The following is a 13185-nucleotide window of genomic DNA, read 5'->3' as shown; positions in this document are numbered from 1 at the left end:
TTCCTCAATTTCTGATGATATATTAAAAAGGCAAATCTAGGCCACGTGTGGTGGCTCACGCCTATAATCCCAGCACTTTGGGAGACCGAGGTGGGCGGATCACCTGAGGTTGGGTGTTCGAGACCAGCCTGATCAACACGAAGAAAACTGGTCTCTACTAAAAATACAAAATTAGCTGGGCATGATGGCACATGCCTGTAGTCCCAGCTACTGGGGAGGCCAAAGCAGGAGAATAGCTTGAATCTGGGAGGCAGAGGTTACAGTGAGCCTAGATCGCACTGTTGTACTCCAGCCTGGGCAACAAGAGCAAAACTCCATCTTGAAAGAAAGAAAGAAAGAAAGAAACGGCAAATCTAGGCAAAGAACTGTGATTATAGTTTGGTTTGTTTTAAAAAGTTTTTGTTTTCTGCAATAATAAATTGCTAATCTTTTTAGTGGATGCAGGTTAGTTGTTTTAATGGTTCATTGATTTCTCTGAGTATAAACAACTCTCATTATCCAGGATATATCCTATATCACATGCTATGATACACCAAAGTATGTCTGTATCTGATATTTGTATATCATGTCTGGAACATTCTATATTACTTCCATTTAGACTTAAAAATTGTGACATACATAAAATTTACCATCTTAACCATTTTTATGTGTACAGTTCACCCATCACATAAAAATGATTAAGATTTATGTATTTATTTGAGACAGGGTCTCATTCTATCGCCCAGGATGGAGTGCAGTGGCACGATCTTGGCTCACTGCAACTTCCACCTCCCAGGTTCAAACACTTACTGTGCCTCAGCCTCCTGAGTAGCAGGGTGTGTGCCACCACGTCTGGCTCATTTTTTTGTATCTTTGTAGGGACAGGGTTTTGCCATGTTGGCCAGGCTGATATTGAACTCCTAACCTCAAGTGATCCACCCACCTCAGCCTCCCAGAGTGCTGGGATTACAGGCATGAGCCACTGCACCTGGCCTCACCAAGTAGACTTTTAAATGCAGAACATTTACCTATAAACATATCGATATTTGAAAAATCAACATAGCTAAATATTGTGTGGGAGGCAGTCATTAAGGAACCCATCAGTTTCCACTGTAGAAACTAGAAAAGCTCTGGACATGGGGGATAGTAGGTACTTCTCAAAGGCCAGGCCATGGGAGGAGGCTGAAAATAGGGAGTGGCTGAGAATTAGGATAAGTAGTCTAAGGTTCCCTGCCCAATTGGGGTCCCTGCCCCCCTCCCACTCTAGCAGAAAATGGGTTTGCTTTTGGACAGATGTGTACTACTCAGGAAGGGTGGGATGCCACACTCAAAACAGGAAAATTAAGTGGAAGTCTGTGATATTGACAAATGGGACCTTTAGTTCCTAGATTCCTCTGATGCTGGCAGCCAGGGTTTTACTCACCAGGTAAGAAGTTGGAGAATTCTGCTCTGTGAAACTGACCCAAGAGAAAGGATCTAAGTTACTAACACTTAGTGTTACTTCAGTGAAAAAACCGTCTTGCTGCCCTGTCATCTGAAAATGCAGTCCTGTGGACAAGCCCCACCCATTCAGGGAGGTTTTCTATTCAGCTCTGTAGTGCCTTACTCATCAGCATGAATGTTCACCTAAGATTCATCAGAGATTTGAAGAAAATTTCCGACATGAAGACTGAGACCAAAACAGAGCAAAAAAGACCTTCAGAGAAACAAAGTGATAAAGAATAGAAAAAACTTCAGTGAGAATGATAATATCCTTAGAGGCCAGGTGTGGTGGCTCATGCCTGTAATTTCACAACTTTGGGAGGTTGAGGTGGAAGGAGTACTTGAGACCAGGAGTTCTAGACCAGGCTAGGAAAAATAGATCCCATCTCCACAAAAAATAAAAAAGTTAGCTGGGCATGGTGGTGCATGTCTGTAGTCTCAGCTACTTGGGAGGCCGAGGTAGGAGGATTGCTTGAGCTGAGGAGTTGGAGGCTGCATTGAGCTAGGATTGTGCCACTGTACTCCGGCCTGGGTGACAAAGTGAGGCCCTGTCTCAACTACAGAAAATCTTAGGTAAGGTTGTAGCCATGAAATAACGTTAGGCTACAAAAAAAGTTTGAGAATCAAAATGAACTTTAAAAATTAAACATAGCAGAAATTTAAAAATTACATTAGCGGGTTAGAAGATAAAGTTGAGGAAATTTGAAAAGCAGAAAAGATAAAATGAGAGCCAATTTTTTTGTAGCTATTCCAATAGACATGGGAAGATAGAAAATAAAGAATTAATGCAAGAAAACTTCCCAGACCTGAAGGACATGAGTTTATAGAATGAAAAGAAGAATTCACTTAACTCAGAGCAAATGAATAGGAAGAGTTCACATCAGGGCACAAAAGAATGCAGTATTGGAAGGCCAAGGCTAAAGATAAGATTTCAAATGCTTCAGAGAAAAGGTCACTTACAAAGGTGCAGGAATTAAAATATTATCGTACTTTTCACTAATAGTTCTAGAAGCTAGACGACAGTAGAGCATGTACCTTTGCAGTAGCTAGGGAAAAAATGTCCAACTCAGAATTCTTTTTCTGTCTGAACCATCAGGTGAAGGGTAAATATAGGCTAATGACATCTCACATGCATACATTCTCTGCAGTCACTATCGTCATAGCTGACACTTGTATAGTGCTTACTCTCTGCTTCCCTTCAGTACTTTACAGCAGCAAGATGAGATGGACACTAACATTTCCCTGTTTTGGAAGTGGGGAAACAGGCATAGAGAAGTGGTTCTCAAGGTCACACGGCTGGTCAGTAACAGAATTGGGATTGGATCATGGGCAGTCTTGACTCTACCTGAGGATGTCCTCCACCCAAACAAAAAGATCCAAGAGCTGAGATCCACCACAGAGCAAGGTGAGAGGAATTCCCAGGTTGGAGGTGCAGGGATGCCATGCTCCAGGATCGTAGCAGTACAAGTGGGTCCAGGTGAGAGTAGATGGACGAAGGACTCCAGGAAGAAATGGAAGAGGTTATATTCCCTGTTGTGTCTGATCATGTCCCAAGTGATGTTTGGGCATGTGAGAGTTGTCTCATGTTGGAGAATGGATTAGAAAAGCAAAAAAAAAAAAAAAAAAAGCTTATGAAAGGGGAGGTCATTACCATAATATGTTATGTAGCTTTGTTTTGAACGATATTTGTTTAGCCTTTCTAAGGTAAACCTTGAGTATTGATTTCACTAAGAATTGTGGTTTGGGGAGTATGGAGGAGAAAGTGCGTTTTCGGCGTGTGTGTGTATATGTGACGCCAGTGGGCAATGTAAGAGTGAGATCCTCTGCTTCATAGTAGGAAGTCAGGAGATATTACTAGTATCTGAGACAGAAAAACCAAATACTGCCAGTATAGTATTTAGAAATATGGCAATAAATGCCAGAGGAGCTACTTAAAAGGTTTGAAAAGGGTTGCCGCTGGAGAGCTGGAATTAGGATTTGGAAAGAGTGAGGTAGGGGACTGCTACTATTTGATATAAGAATTGTATGATTTTTTTTTTCTCAACATACACACAAAACCCTGAATTATCCTTGACTTTTTTCTTCCTGTCACAGCCCGTATCCTGTCCATGTCAAAGCTTGATGGTTCTATATTCAAAGTATGTCTGGAGCCCAATCCCTTCTCACCACCTTCCCTGCTGTCACTGGGTCCAGCCACCATCTCTCATCTGGATTATTCCAGTGTCTTCTCTCTGGTCCCTGAGCTTCTCTTCTTGCCCCTCTCCAGTTTCTTAGCAGCAGTTCCCAGATTGATTGAGTTCAGACACAGTCAGATTGTGTTGCTCTCTTGTTCAGAGCTCTGCAGTGGCTTCCTAGTATACAGAGTCCAAGCCAAAGTCCTTCAGGTTGCCCCACATGTCCACACACCCCACTTCCCTGCTTTATTTTCTCCAAAGCACTTAGCATCGTTGAACATATCTTTTGTTTTGTATGAGTTTATCTTGTTTCTTGTCTGTCTTCCCTTATTACAATATAATTTCAGGAGGGTGGGATTTTTTTCTAACTTGTTCCCTACTTTATTTCCAGAGCCTAGAACAGTATGTATAGTAGGCACTGAATAAACATTTGTTAGAGAAAGGTATTGCTTTATAAAAATAAACCAATTAAAAATACCACCAGTTTTTAAGCCATTTGCCATAAGCTAAGGTAAGCAGCTTTTTGTTTTACTGGCTTAAGCATCCTTAAGCAATTTGAACTGAAATCCTGAGGGGCCCAATTGAAAAGATTTGTTTCCATCTGGAAAATAACCATATGCTGTCCTGAGATTACATACCGTCAAATATCTGTGCCATGTACTCTCAGACCTGTTTACAAAAATGTATCGTAGTACTCTGTGGTAACTACTTAATACTCAAACGATTGAGTTTCACAACCTTTGGCAGCTAAGATTTCAGGCAGAACACTAGTATATATTTTTAAATCACAGAATCTGCTTAGTGAGTGTAAATAGGCATCACCCACTCGTCTTCTGTAAGGAACACACACCTAAGATTCCAATTCTTCTAATGTGGGGAAAACCACCTCCAAGGCAAACCATCAGTTTGCTTTCTACTTGCTCATGACGGTTCTTGCCATGCTTTGCTGCTGAGTGAAGCTATTTGTATTTCCAGGGTGTTCTCTTGCCTGGCTTTGCCCTTCTTCTAACCTATTCCTTCAGGAACCTTCAGGTGCCAAATTAGTGATATCACCTGTATTTCCATGGCTACCGATCTCAGTTCTGCATGCACATGATTAGAATTCACAGCAGGAGAAGCTGGACTATGTGAAGGAATGGTCTTTATCCCAAAGCAAATGCCTTATTACACAGGGAAACTCAACAACAAAATAAGCGAAGTGAATCACGTGCACAAAAGCCTTTCTTCTTGCAAATTTGTTGAAAGATAACCTCCCTCCACACCCCTAATTTCTAAATCACATGATATGGGCAATCCTTGAATCCACAAAGTACTTTAAATACTTCACAGTCCTGTTTCTCTGATGTGGAATCGGTTAGATTATGGCTCCATTCATAGAAATACGTCAGTCGTCCCTTTGTATCCCCAGGGGTTGGTTCCAGGACCATGCAGATACCGAAATCTGGATGTTCATGTCCCTGGTAGGAAATGACGTAGTATTTTCATATAATCTACACACGTCATCCTGTATACTGTAAATCATCTCTAGATTACTTATAATATCTAACACAATGTAAATGCTATTTAAATAGTTATTATACGATATTTACTTGTATTATTTTTTATTGTGTTCTTTTTTTTGTTGCTGCTTTTTTTCCAAATATTTTCTAGCCAGGGTTGGTTTACTCTACGGACACATAACCCATGGATACTGACTGTGATAAGTATTTGTGTTGCCTGCTTATTATGGGACCAATGAGATTTTGCAGGGATGTTTGTGGTGGTGTTTGTTTTGGTGATTTTACTGAGCTTAACAGTGTTAACTTACATAGATTTCAGTAAGACCTTTGGCAAAGTCTTTCCTTGTAAACAAAGAAATGTGTGCATTAATGGATTACACAGTTAATAGGATTCGTTGCTGGTTATAGACTTCTTCCCAGGATTGTTTTGGAGAGAGCTTGATCATGGCTGTCTCAGGTCTCTGTCCTTGCCCTGGCCTGTTTGCGAAGAGTATTGAGTATTTGGATAATGACTTAGCGGACGTGTTTACTGAGCGGACATGTTTAGTGAGTGGCGGATGAGAAAGCTAAGAAGAATAACTCAAGCTAAATGTCACCGAAGGATTTTAAAAGATCGCAGACTGAAGGATGAGTTGAAAGAGACAGGATGTAATTGAATAGTGATAGTTGTTGTCATTAGTTTAAAAAAAATCGCTATAAAGTTTTACACTGGAGAACTGGCCAGACTGCTGAGGAGATAGAAGGCACTTGAATTTTGTGAGATCAGTGGGAATTTTGTGAGATCAGGTGTGTGTATTGTAGTTGTCTAAAAACAGCCAAGGGTCATAGTTACTGTTGCAAAGATACAGAACAAAGGCGATGCAGTCACTGCTTCTAGTGAATTCTGCAAGAATGGCCAGGTCACACTTGGAATGTGGTACTCAGTTCTTACTGATATATTAAAGTGTTTTTATTGTGTAATGTTTAGTACATACAAAAGAGAACATATAAGGCACAAGTTATGAAGTAATAAAATGAATGTCTAAAAGCCTTATTCCCAGTTTAAGAACTAGAACATTCTGAAAACCATTGAAACTGTATTTTCCTTCCATACTCCAGAAGTAACTGTTAGCTTGCGTTTGTTTGTCATTTCCTTTGTTTTTGAAGAATTCCACCGTGTTATGTGTGTATTTCTAAGCGATACATTTTTACATGTTTTTGAATTTTATGAAAAGGATATCACACTGAAGGTAGTAACACTTCATGCCACTTGCTTTTTACATTCAACATTGCTTCTAAGCATCATATATATCGGCCTTTCCCAACCAGAGCTTCTCATCTTGACCACAGAACACAGAAAATATTTTCAGTGTATTTTCTCAGTCCTCCCAACTGATACGTAAATAGTTTCCTAAATTATAGATGCATAGGGGAGAAGTTACCTCATTATATAAATGGATGCCTTAGGCTGGGCAGTGAGTTTAATTCTCTATTGGAACCTGGTTGAGACAGGCCCAATTGTTACCTGTAGCTAGAGTTAATTCATTCTTACTGCTGTAGACATCCCATTTGTGAGCACACTAAAGTTTTTTCATATGTCCTCCTATGGATGGAAATTTGCGTTGTTTCCAATTTTTTGGTTTTGTTATTGTGAACAATTCTGTGATGAACATTCTTGTGCGGATCTGCAAGTGTACAGGAAGAAAACATTTCTCTAGGCATACATCTGAGTGAAATTGCTTGGGTCTGCTGCATTTTACTGGGGACACTGACAAACTGATGCAAGTTCAGAGGAAGGCAGTGAAGAATAATTTTACCATGTCATAACCAACCTTTGTTTTCTTTATTTTCTTAGGGATTGAAGAGGTTAATGACTATTTGCCAGAAACACTTTCCTACCGATCCATCCAAATGTGTGGAGTACAATGCACTGTGAGATGTGTGTATGGTGTGTAAATAACAATAAGAAACTTACAGAAGCAGGCTGTGGACTTTTGGAATTACCAACAGGAATGAGGAAAGAAGAAAACTGGAGTTTCCAGTCTCTGAGTTCTACCTGATGTCACCCTTGATTGGTTTTCGGAACTGTGTTGGTCTTCGTAGCTTATCTGACTACAAGCTGATTTTTCTTTCTAGCCTTCATTTTAATTAGTCTAAAATTAAGTTTTAAAGACTTTTTCTCACAATTTAAATCCATAGACAACAGAAGGGGGTTTAAAATGACCCTTTTTTCAGTTGACCTGAAAGTTGTGGTTAGATGATTAAAAAGAAACATTTGAGGATGGACTTAATTATTTCAGTAGAATACTATTATTTGCATATTGTCTTTTATGTAGTATTTATATAAAATATTTTTATGTATTTCAAAAACATGGGACCATTGAATGAAACGTCATAGTCTTTAAATGTTGCTGAACTTTTGCCATCTTGCAATAGAATTTGAATGTAAATATTATTACTGGTATAACTCGAATGTTATTTTCTTGCATTTCCAAGCTTGCTTTTATCTTCTAAGAACTGTAAATTTTATTATTTGTCATCTCTCAGGACAGACACAATTAACAGGAAATAGAAGTGTGAAGAAACAAAGATGGCGTATCATACCAAACTAAGTTCAGAACAAAGTAACCCCAGTGCATCAAGGTTAAGGTGGGACAGTGGTTTGTGACACCTGGGAGAGTGGGGAAATTGTGATGAGGTCAGTAGACCCAGGAAGACTGTGTTCCCAGCCACACCTGTCAACAGAGGAGGAAGGTGCAGGTACCGATTTCCCCACCTGAGAGTCTGTCCTGGCCTTGGTTTTGCACAGTGTCATACTCAAATCATTGTGACCTGTCACTGTGCTTTAGAATCTGAGAGGCCTCAGGTTCACGTGGCAGCATGGGTGAGCGGATGCTGCTGGAGCAGGTGGAGTGGCGGTGCTGGATAGCGGTAAGAGCGGGGGCTCGGAAGGCAGAACTTCCAGCTTCAGGTCTCAGCTCAGCACCTGCTCACTGTATGACTTTGGCAAGCAGCTGGATCTTTCTAAGCCTCAGCTTCCTCGTCTTAAATGGTAGTTAATAATAATAGTCCATGCTTCACAGCATCACTGTTGTGCTCAAGTGGAATGCTTAGCACACTGGCAGATGATAAGAGCTCATCCATATTAGTTGTTGTGTCATTGTTGTCTTTAGAGGAGAGCCAAAGTCCCTGTCAGGAGCCCTGTGTTTAGGGGCGCTGTGTACTCACATAACAATAACAGTAATAATCATAGTGTCAGCTGCAACAGCAGTAATCATGGGAATTTCATGAAGTATTTACTGTATCTGAGCCCTGTGGCTGCTCCTGCTTTCAGCCAGTTCTGCATCTAGAAGGGCTGAGGATGTGGTGGGAGCTGCATGTCGCCAAGTAGGTGGGTGTAGATTCACAGTGGCCTATTCTGGTCCCTCTTGGGAAGGTTCAAAAGCCAGTTTTGGCCACTTGTGGTCTTCTGCTGTGCCTAGACAGGATCGTTTCTGCTGGTTACATGCATGGTGGTGGCAGAGGTCCACTGTCTGGAATTGAATTGGGATTCCCTACCTCCCACTCCCCCGTTTGGAAATGTTTTCTTGTGATTAAATCAGAACTTAGTGGAACTTAACCAGCACAAGTGAGAGACAAACTTTCATAAGGTAGGACAGCAATCTAGAGTTTCATCTTGTGGTCTTATATAGGACCTATTTATAAATATTGTTGAATGAATACTCCCCAAGTTACTTTTTTGTATTCACCATCAGGTCACAGTAAGATAGTCCATTAATTTCTTGTTGTCTTCTGTTTTGCTGTTAATATTCCACATAAAGAAGAAACTGTCTCATGTGACACCAGTACCTCCTAAAATGGTCAGTGTGGTTAGATGGTTTGGGGAAAAAAAGGAATCTGTTCCACAGGGCTGGGCTGTGACTGACCATTTTGGGCTGCCATGGAGGGAGAGAAATTTCCATTTCCCTGAAATTAAAGATCTTCAGATGACTGCAAACAACATGAGGATATATAGAAAAATGCCCTTCCCCAATTTTCAAATCATGAAAATTTGGTTCAGCAGATACTACATATTTCTCTTTGTAGTTGTTTATAAAATCATAAAGACATACCTTTTAAAATCAGTCACAGTCCTTAGATAAATATATTTCTCCCTTTCTTCCTCCCCAGACTCCTATCCATAAGGGTTGTCTCAGAATTCAAATTTAACAAAACACTGAGTTCCCCTCAGCAGTAAATAGTGCATTTCCTAGGCATATCATCGCCAGCTGCAAAGACAGAGCAGTATTTGTCAGTGTTGCAACACAGAGCCTGCAGCAATCTGGAAGTTGTGGCTGTGATTTCAGTCTTTGGGGGACAATTAGGAAAGTAAAGCTGAGGCCAAAGATAACTGACACGTAGAGAGAGACAGAGGACAGTCCGGATCTCGTAGGAAGAAGGCAGCGGTCCCGAGAGACCAGAGCTAGGCAGGCAGCTGTCACTGAGAACGGAACTTAGTGATCTGCTGTGGGCGCAGAGCACTCAGTGAAAACTCACAGGACTACGAAACAGGCTTGATGGCAGTATGACTTTTTAATGCTAAGCTCTGCCTTCTGGTAATTTCCTAACCTACTCCAGCACTTCAGAGCACTCCAGGGTTTGATCTCAGTAAATAACTTAGAAGTACAACCATCTTTTTGTTAGAAAGAAAGTAATAATATATTCAGAAAGAAAGCAGATTGGAAAACACTAGTGTTTCCAAATATTTGATAGATTTGAATTTGGGGATTCATATCATTGGCTCCTTTTCAGCCACATGTGCCTGCCCTCGCAACCCCACCACCCACCCCCAGCCACCCTGCCACGCCAGGTTAATGCTTCTTAACACAGAAAGATGGTAGAACTAAGTGGGGCAGTTTGAATGAAAGGGAACATTAAGCTGAGCTGTGCTTCTTTCCTTTGTCTGCATATCTGGTAGAACATAACTGAATGGATTGTGCCTCCTCCCTCCCCCAGTACACTCCCATGAAGCCCCTAAAGAATAACTTTATCCCATAGCAATCTATGGTATGGTGTCAGATTGGGAGTCTTGAGCCGAAAGGCACTTTCTCACGGCATATTGATGCAAGAGCTTCCAGCTGTCCAGAGCACTAGAGCCAGCGCCAGTCCCCAGAGGGTTGCTATGGGAACACTGTTATGGCAACTGGTTTTCATCACAGACTCTGCAGTTCCATTGGCTGAACTATAACCACATGCTAGTCCTTTAATGGTTAACAGTAACCTTAAAATGATTTGAAATTTAAAAATAGTCTCTGGTGGTGTGGAATAGCTAGGGAGTGCAGCGTGGCCAGCCACACAGCTGTGATGTCAGCTGACCCCATTCAGAATTTTGGAAAAATGCTCTTTATTTATTTATTTTTTTTGAGATGGAGTCTCTGTCACTAGACTGGAGTGTAGTGGTGTAATCTTGGCTCACTGCAACCTCCGCCTCCTGGGTTCAAGCAATTCTCTTGTCGCAGCCTCCTGAGTAGCTAGGATTACAGGCACATGCCACCGTGTCCAGCTAACTTTTGTATTTTTAGTCGAGACGGGAGTTTCACCATGTTGGCCAAGATGGTCTTGATCTCTTGACCACGTGATCCACCTGCCTCGGGCTCCCAAAGTGCTGGGATTACAGGCGTGAGCCACCGTGCCTGGCTGGAAACATGCTCATTTAAAAAATGTATTTTGGGCCAGGTGTGGCTCACTTCTGTAATCCCAGCACTTTGGGAGGCTGAGACCAGCCTGGCCAATATGGTGAAACCCTGTCTCTGTTTAAAAACAAAAATGTATTTTGTTGTTGGCCAAAACAATTTATCATAAAAGCGTTGATGAATTATTTTCCCCCATTGTAAACCTTATACAGCTTGCTTAAATGAATCTTCATGTGCTTCTGCTAGTTATTCTCACTAGTCCACTTCCTTCTGTTTAGTCTCTTCTGCCATCTCTTTAAGCACCAACTTCCTCAACTTTTTCTCACAGTGTTCAAGCGTAACACATGATTTTACCAACGAGAGCAGCTGAGATGTTTTGAGCTGCCTTTCGGTGATCTCAGACTCATTCACTGAGCTTCAGGCCGGGACAGTCAAGAGTCACTCCCACAATCTGCTCTCCTGGCCTTTCTGAACTCCCAGTTTTACAGCTTGCCAAAACTAAATTGCCTTTGCTGCCAACTGCTTTTCCTTTCAGACTCAGGAGATGTTAGGACCAATGAGTGTTGCAGCCTGAGCCTGCCTTTCTAAGTTTGGCCATCCTGGGAAGTAGGAGTGTAAAAGCTGTAGAATTTGAAACTTTTGGACCACAACTCAAAGCAAACAAGTGCATGAAGACCCAGTAGTGCATATACACAGGCACATATACCTGAAACAAAAGCACTGGCCACACCCTGTGCAGGCATTCTTACGTTTTCTACTCTGTTGTTTCTTTTAAAAATAGGTTGGTGGTTATCGTCAAAGTTGGTTGACAACCCATTAATGCATGGTGGTCAGTTTGAAAATCACTGATTTTTTATTTCTAAAATTTCAAACTTTTATGGTAATTTCAGGGGTACATGTGTAGGATGTGCGGGTTTGTTACATAAGTAAGCACGTGCCATGGTGGCTTGCTGCACAGATCATCCTATCACCCGGGTATTAAGCCCGGCATCCCGCTAACTATTCTTCGTGATCTTCTCCCCCAAACCCACCAACCTCCAAAAGGCCCCAGTGTGTGTTGTTACCCCTATGTGTCCATGTGTTCTCATTGTTCAGTTCCCACTTAAAAGTGAGAATACGTGGTATTTGCTTTTCTGTTTCTCTGTTAGTTTGCGAAGGATAATGGCCTCCAGCTTCATTCATGTCTCTGCAAATGACATAATCTCATTCCTTTTTATGGCTGTGTAGTATTCCATGGTGTGTATATACCACATTTTCTTTATCCAGTCTGTCATTGATAGGCATTTAGGTTGATTCCATGTCTTTGCTATTGTGAATTGTGCTGCAGTGAACATACATGTGCATGTGTCTTTATAATAGAATGGTTTATATTCCTTTGGTTATATACCCAGGAATGGGATTGTTGGGTTAAATGGTATTTCTGTCTCTCGGTCTTTAAAGAATTGCCACACTATCTTCCATAATGGGTGAACTAATTTACACTCCCATCAGTAGTATAAAAGCGTTTCTTTTTCTCCACAACCTTGCCAGCGTCTGTTATTTTTTAACTTTTTGATAATAGCCATTATGACTGGTATGAGATGGTATCTCATTGTGGTTTTGATATGCTTTTCTCTAATGATCAGTGATGTTGAGGTTTTTTTTCATATGTTTGTTGGCTGCATATATGTCTTTTGCAAAGTTACTGTTCATGTCCTTTGTCTGCTTTTTAATGGAGTTGTTTGGAAAACCACTGATTAAAGCAATTATCAGTAGAGTTAAAGAAGGAAATGACCCGTTAGATGAATCTAGGGCAAAAGGACTATAGCTCTTTCTTGATTTTTTTTTAACATGGAAATAACACTTGGCTCTCAAGGTTAGTGTGAAATTTAGCAGATTATAGAACCTCGAATACTTCACAATGCTAAATACTTCTGTAGTAATATGTAATTAGTATGTAATTCTGAAGTTTAAAATGAAGAGACATCTATAGAAGAACCGAGAAAAGCAGCTTGTAAGTCATCTCTAAGAAAATTGGCAGTATGCGCAGGTGAGCACCTTGGGCTGGCTGCACATTGTTGGATAAAGCAAGATTAAACAAGGTATTGCAAAATAAATAGGTCAGTTAATGTATGAGATAGGTTTGGCTGGGTGTGGTGGCTCATGCCTGTAATGCCAGCACTTTGTGAAGCCAAGGCAGGCAGATCGCTTGAGCTCAGGAGTTTGAGACCAGCCTGGACAACATGGTGAGGCCTCATCTCTACAAAAAATACAAAAATTAACTGGGCGTGGTGGCATGCATGTATGGTCCCAGCTACTTGGGTTGAGGTGGAAGGATCATGTGAGCCCAGGAGGTCGAGGCTACAGTGAGCAGTGATCACACCGCTGCATTCAGGCCTGGGTGACAGAGTGAGATCCTGT

At 41.2% G+C, this 13185-nt stretch overlaps 1 protein-coding gene across 4 annotated transcripts in view; it reads left to right on the top strand.

Annotated features, from left to right (window-relative positions):
- Positions 1–7580, top strand: part of PRPF18 (pre-mRNA processing factor 18) — a 40107-nt gene extending 32527 nt beyond the window's left edge. For 3 of the 4 annotated variants that reach the window (XM_012455992.2, XM_012455993.2, XM_012455991.2), the window contains one exon: positions 6969–7580. In XM_012455992.2, coding sequence (XP_012311415.1) covers positions 6969–7049 — 81 coding nt within the window. In that variant the 3' untranslated portion in view covers positions 7050–7580. Of the gene's footprint in view, positions 1–2663; positions 3088–6968 lie in introns of those variants that run through there. The other variant, XM_064368425.1, reaches the window with a different exon arrangement.
- Positions 7581–13185: the final 5605 nt, after the last annotated feature.

The sequence above is a fragment of the Aotus nancymaae genome, unplaced genomic scaffold (genome assembly GCF_030222135.1).
Source record: "Aotus nancymaae isolate 86718 unplaced genomic scaffold, 86718_ANA_hifiasm-v0.15.2.pri h1tg000077l, whole genome shotgun sequence".
NCBI lineage: Eukaryota > Metazoa > Chordata > Mammalia > Primates > Aotidae > Aotus > Aotus nancymaae.
The sequence above is the reverse complement of the archived record's forward strand: the minus strand, read 5'-3'. Positions and strand labels throughout refer to the sequence as shown.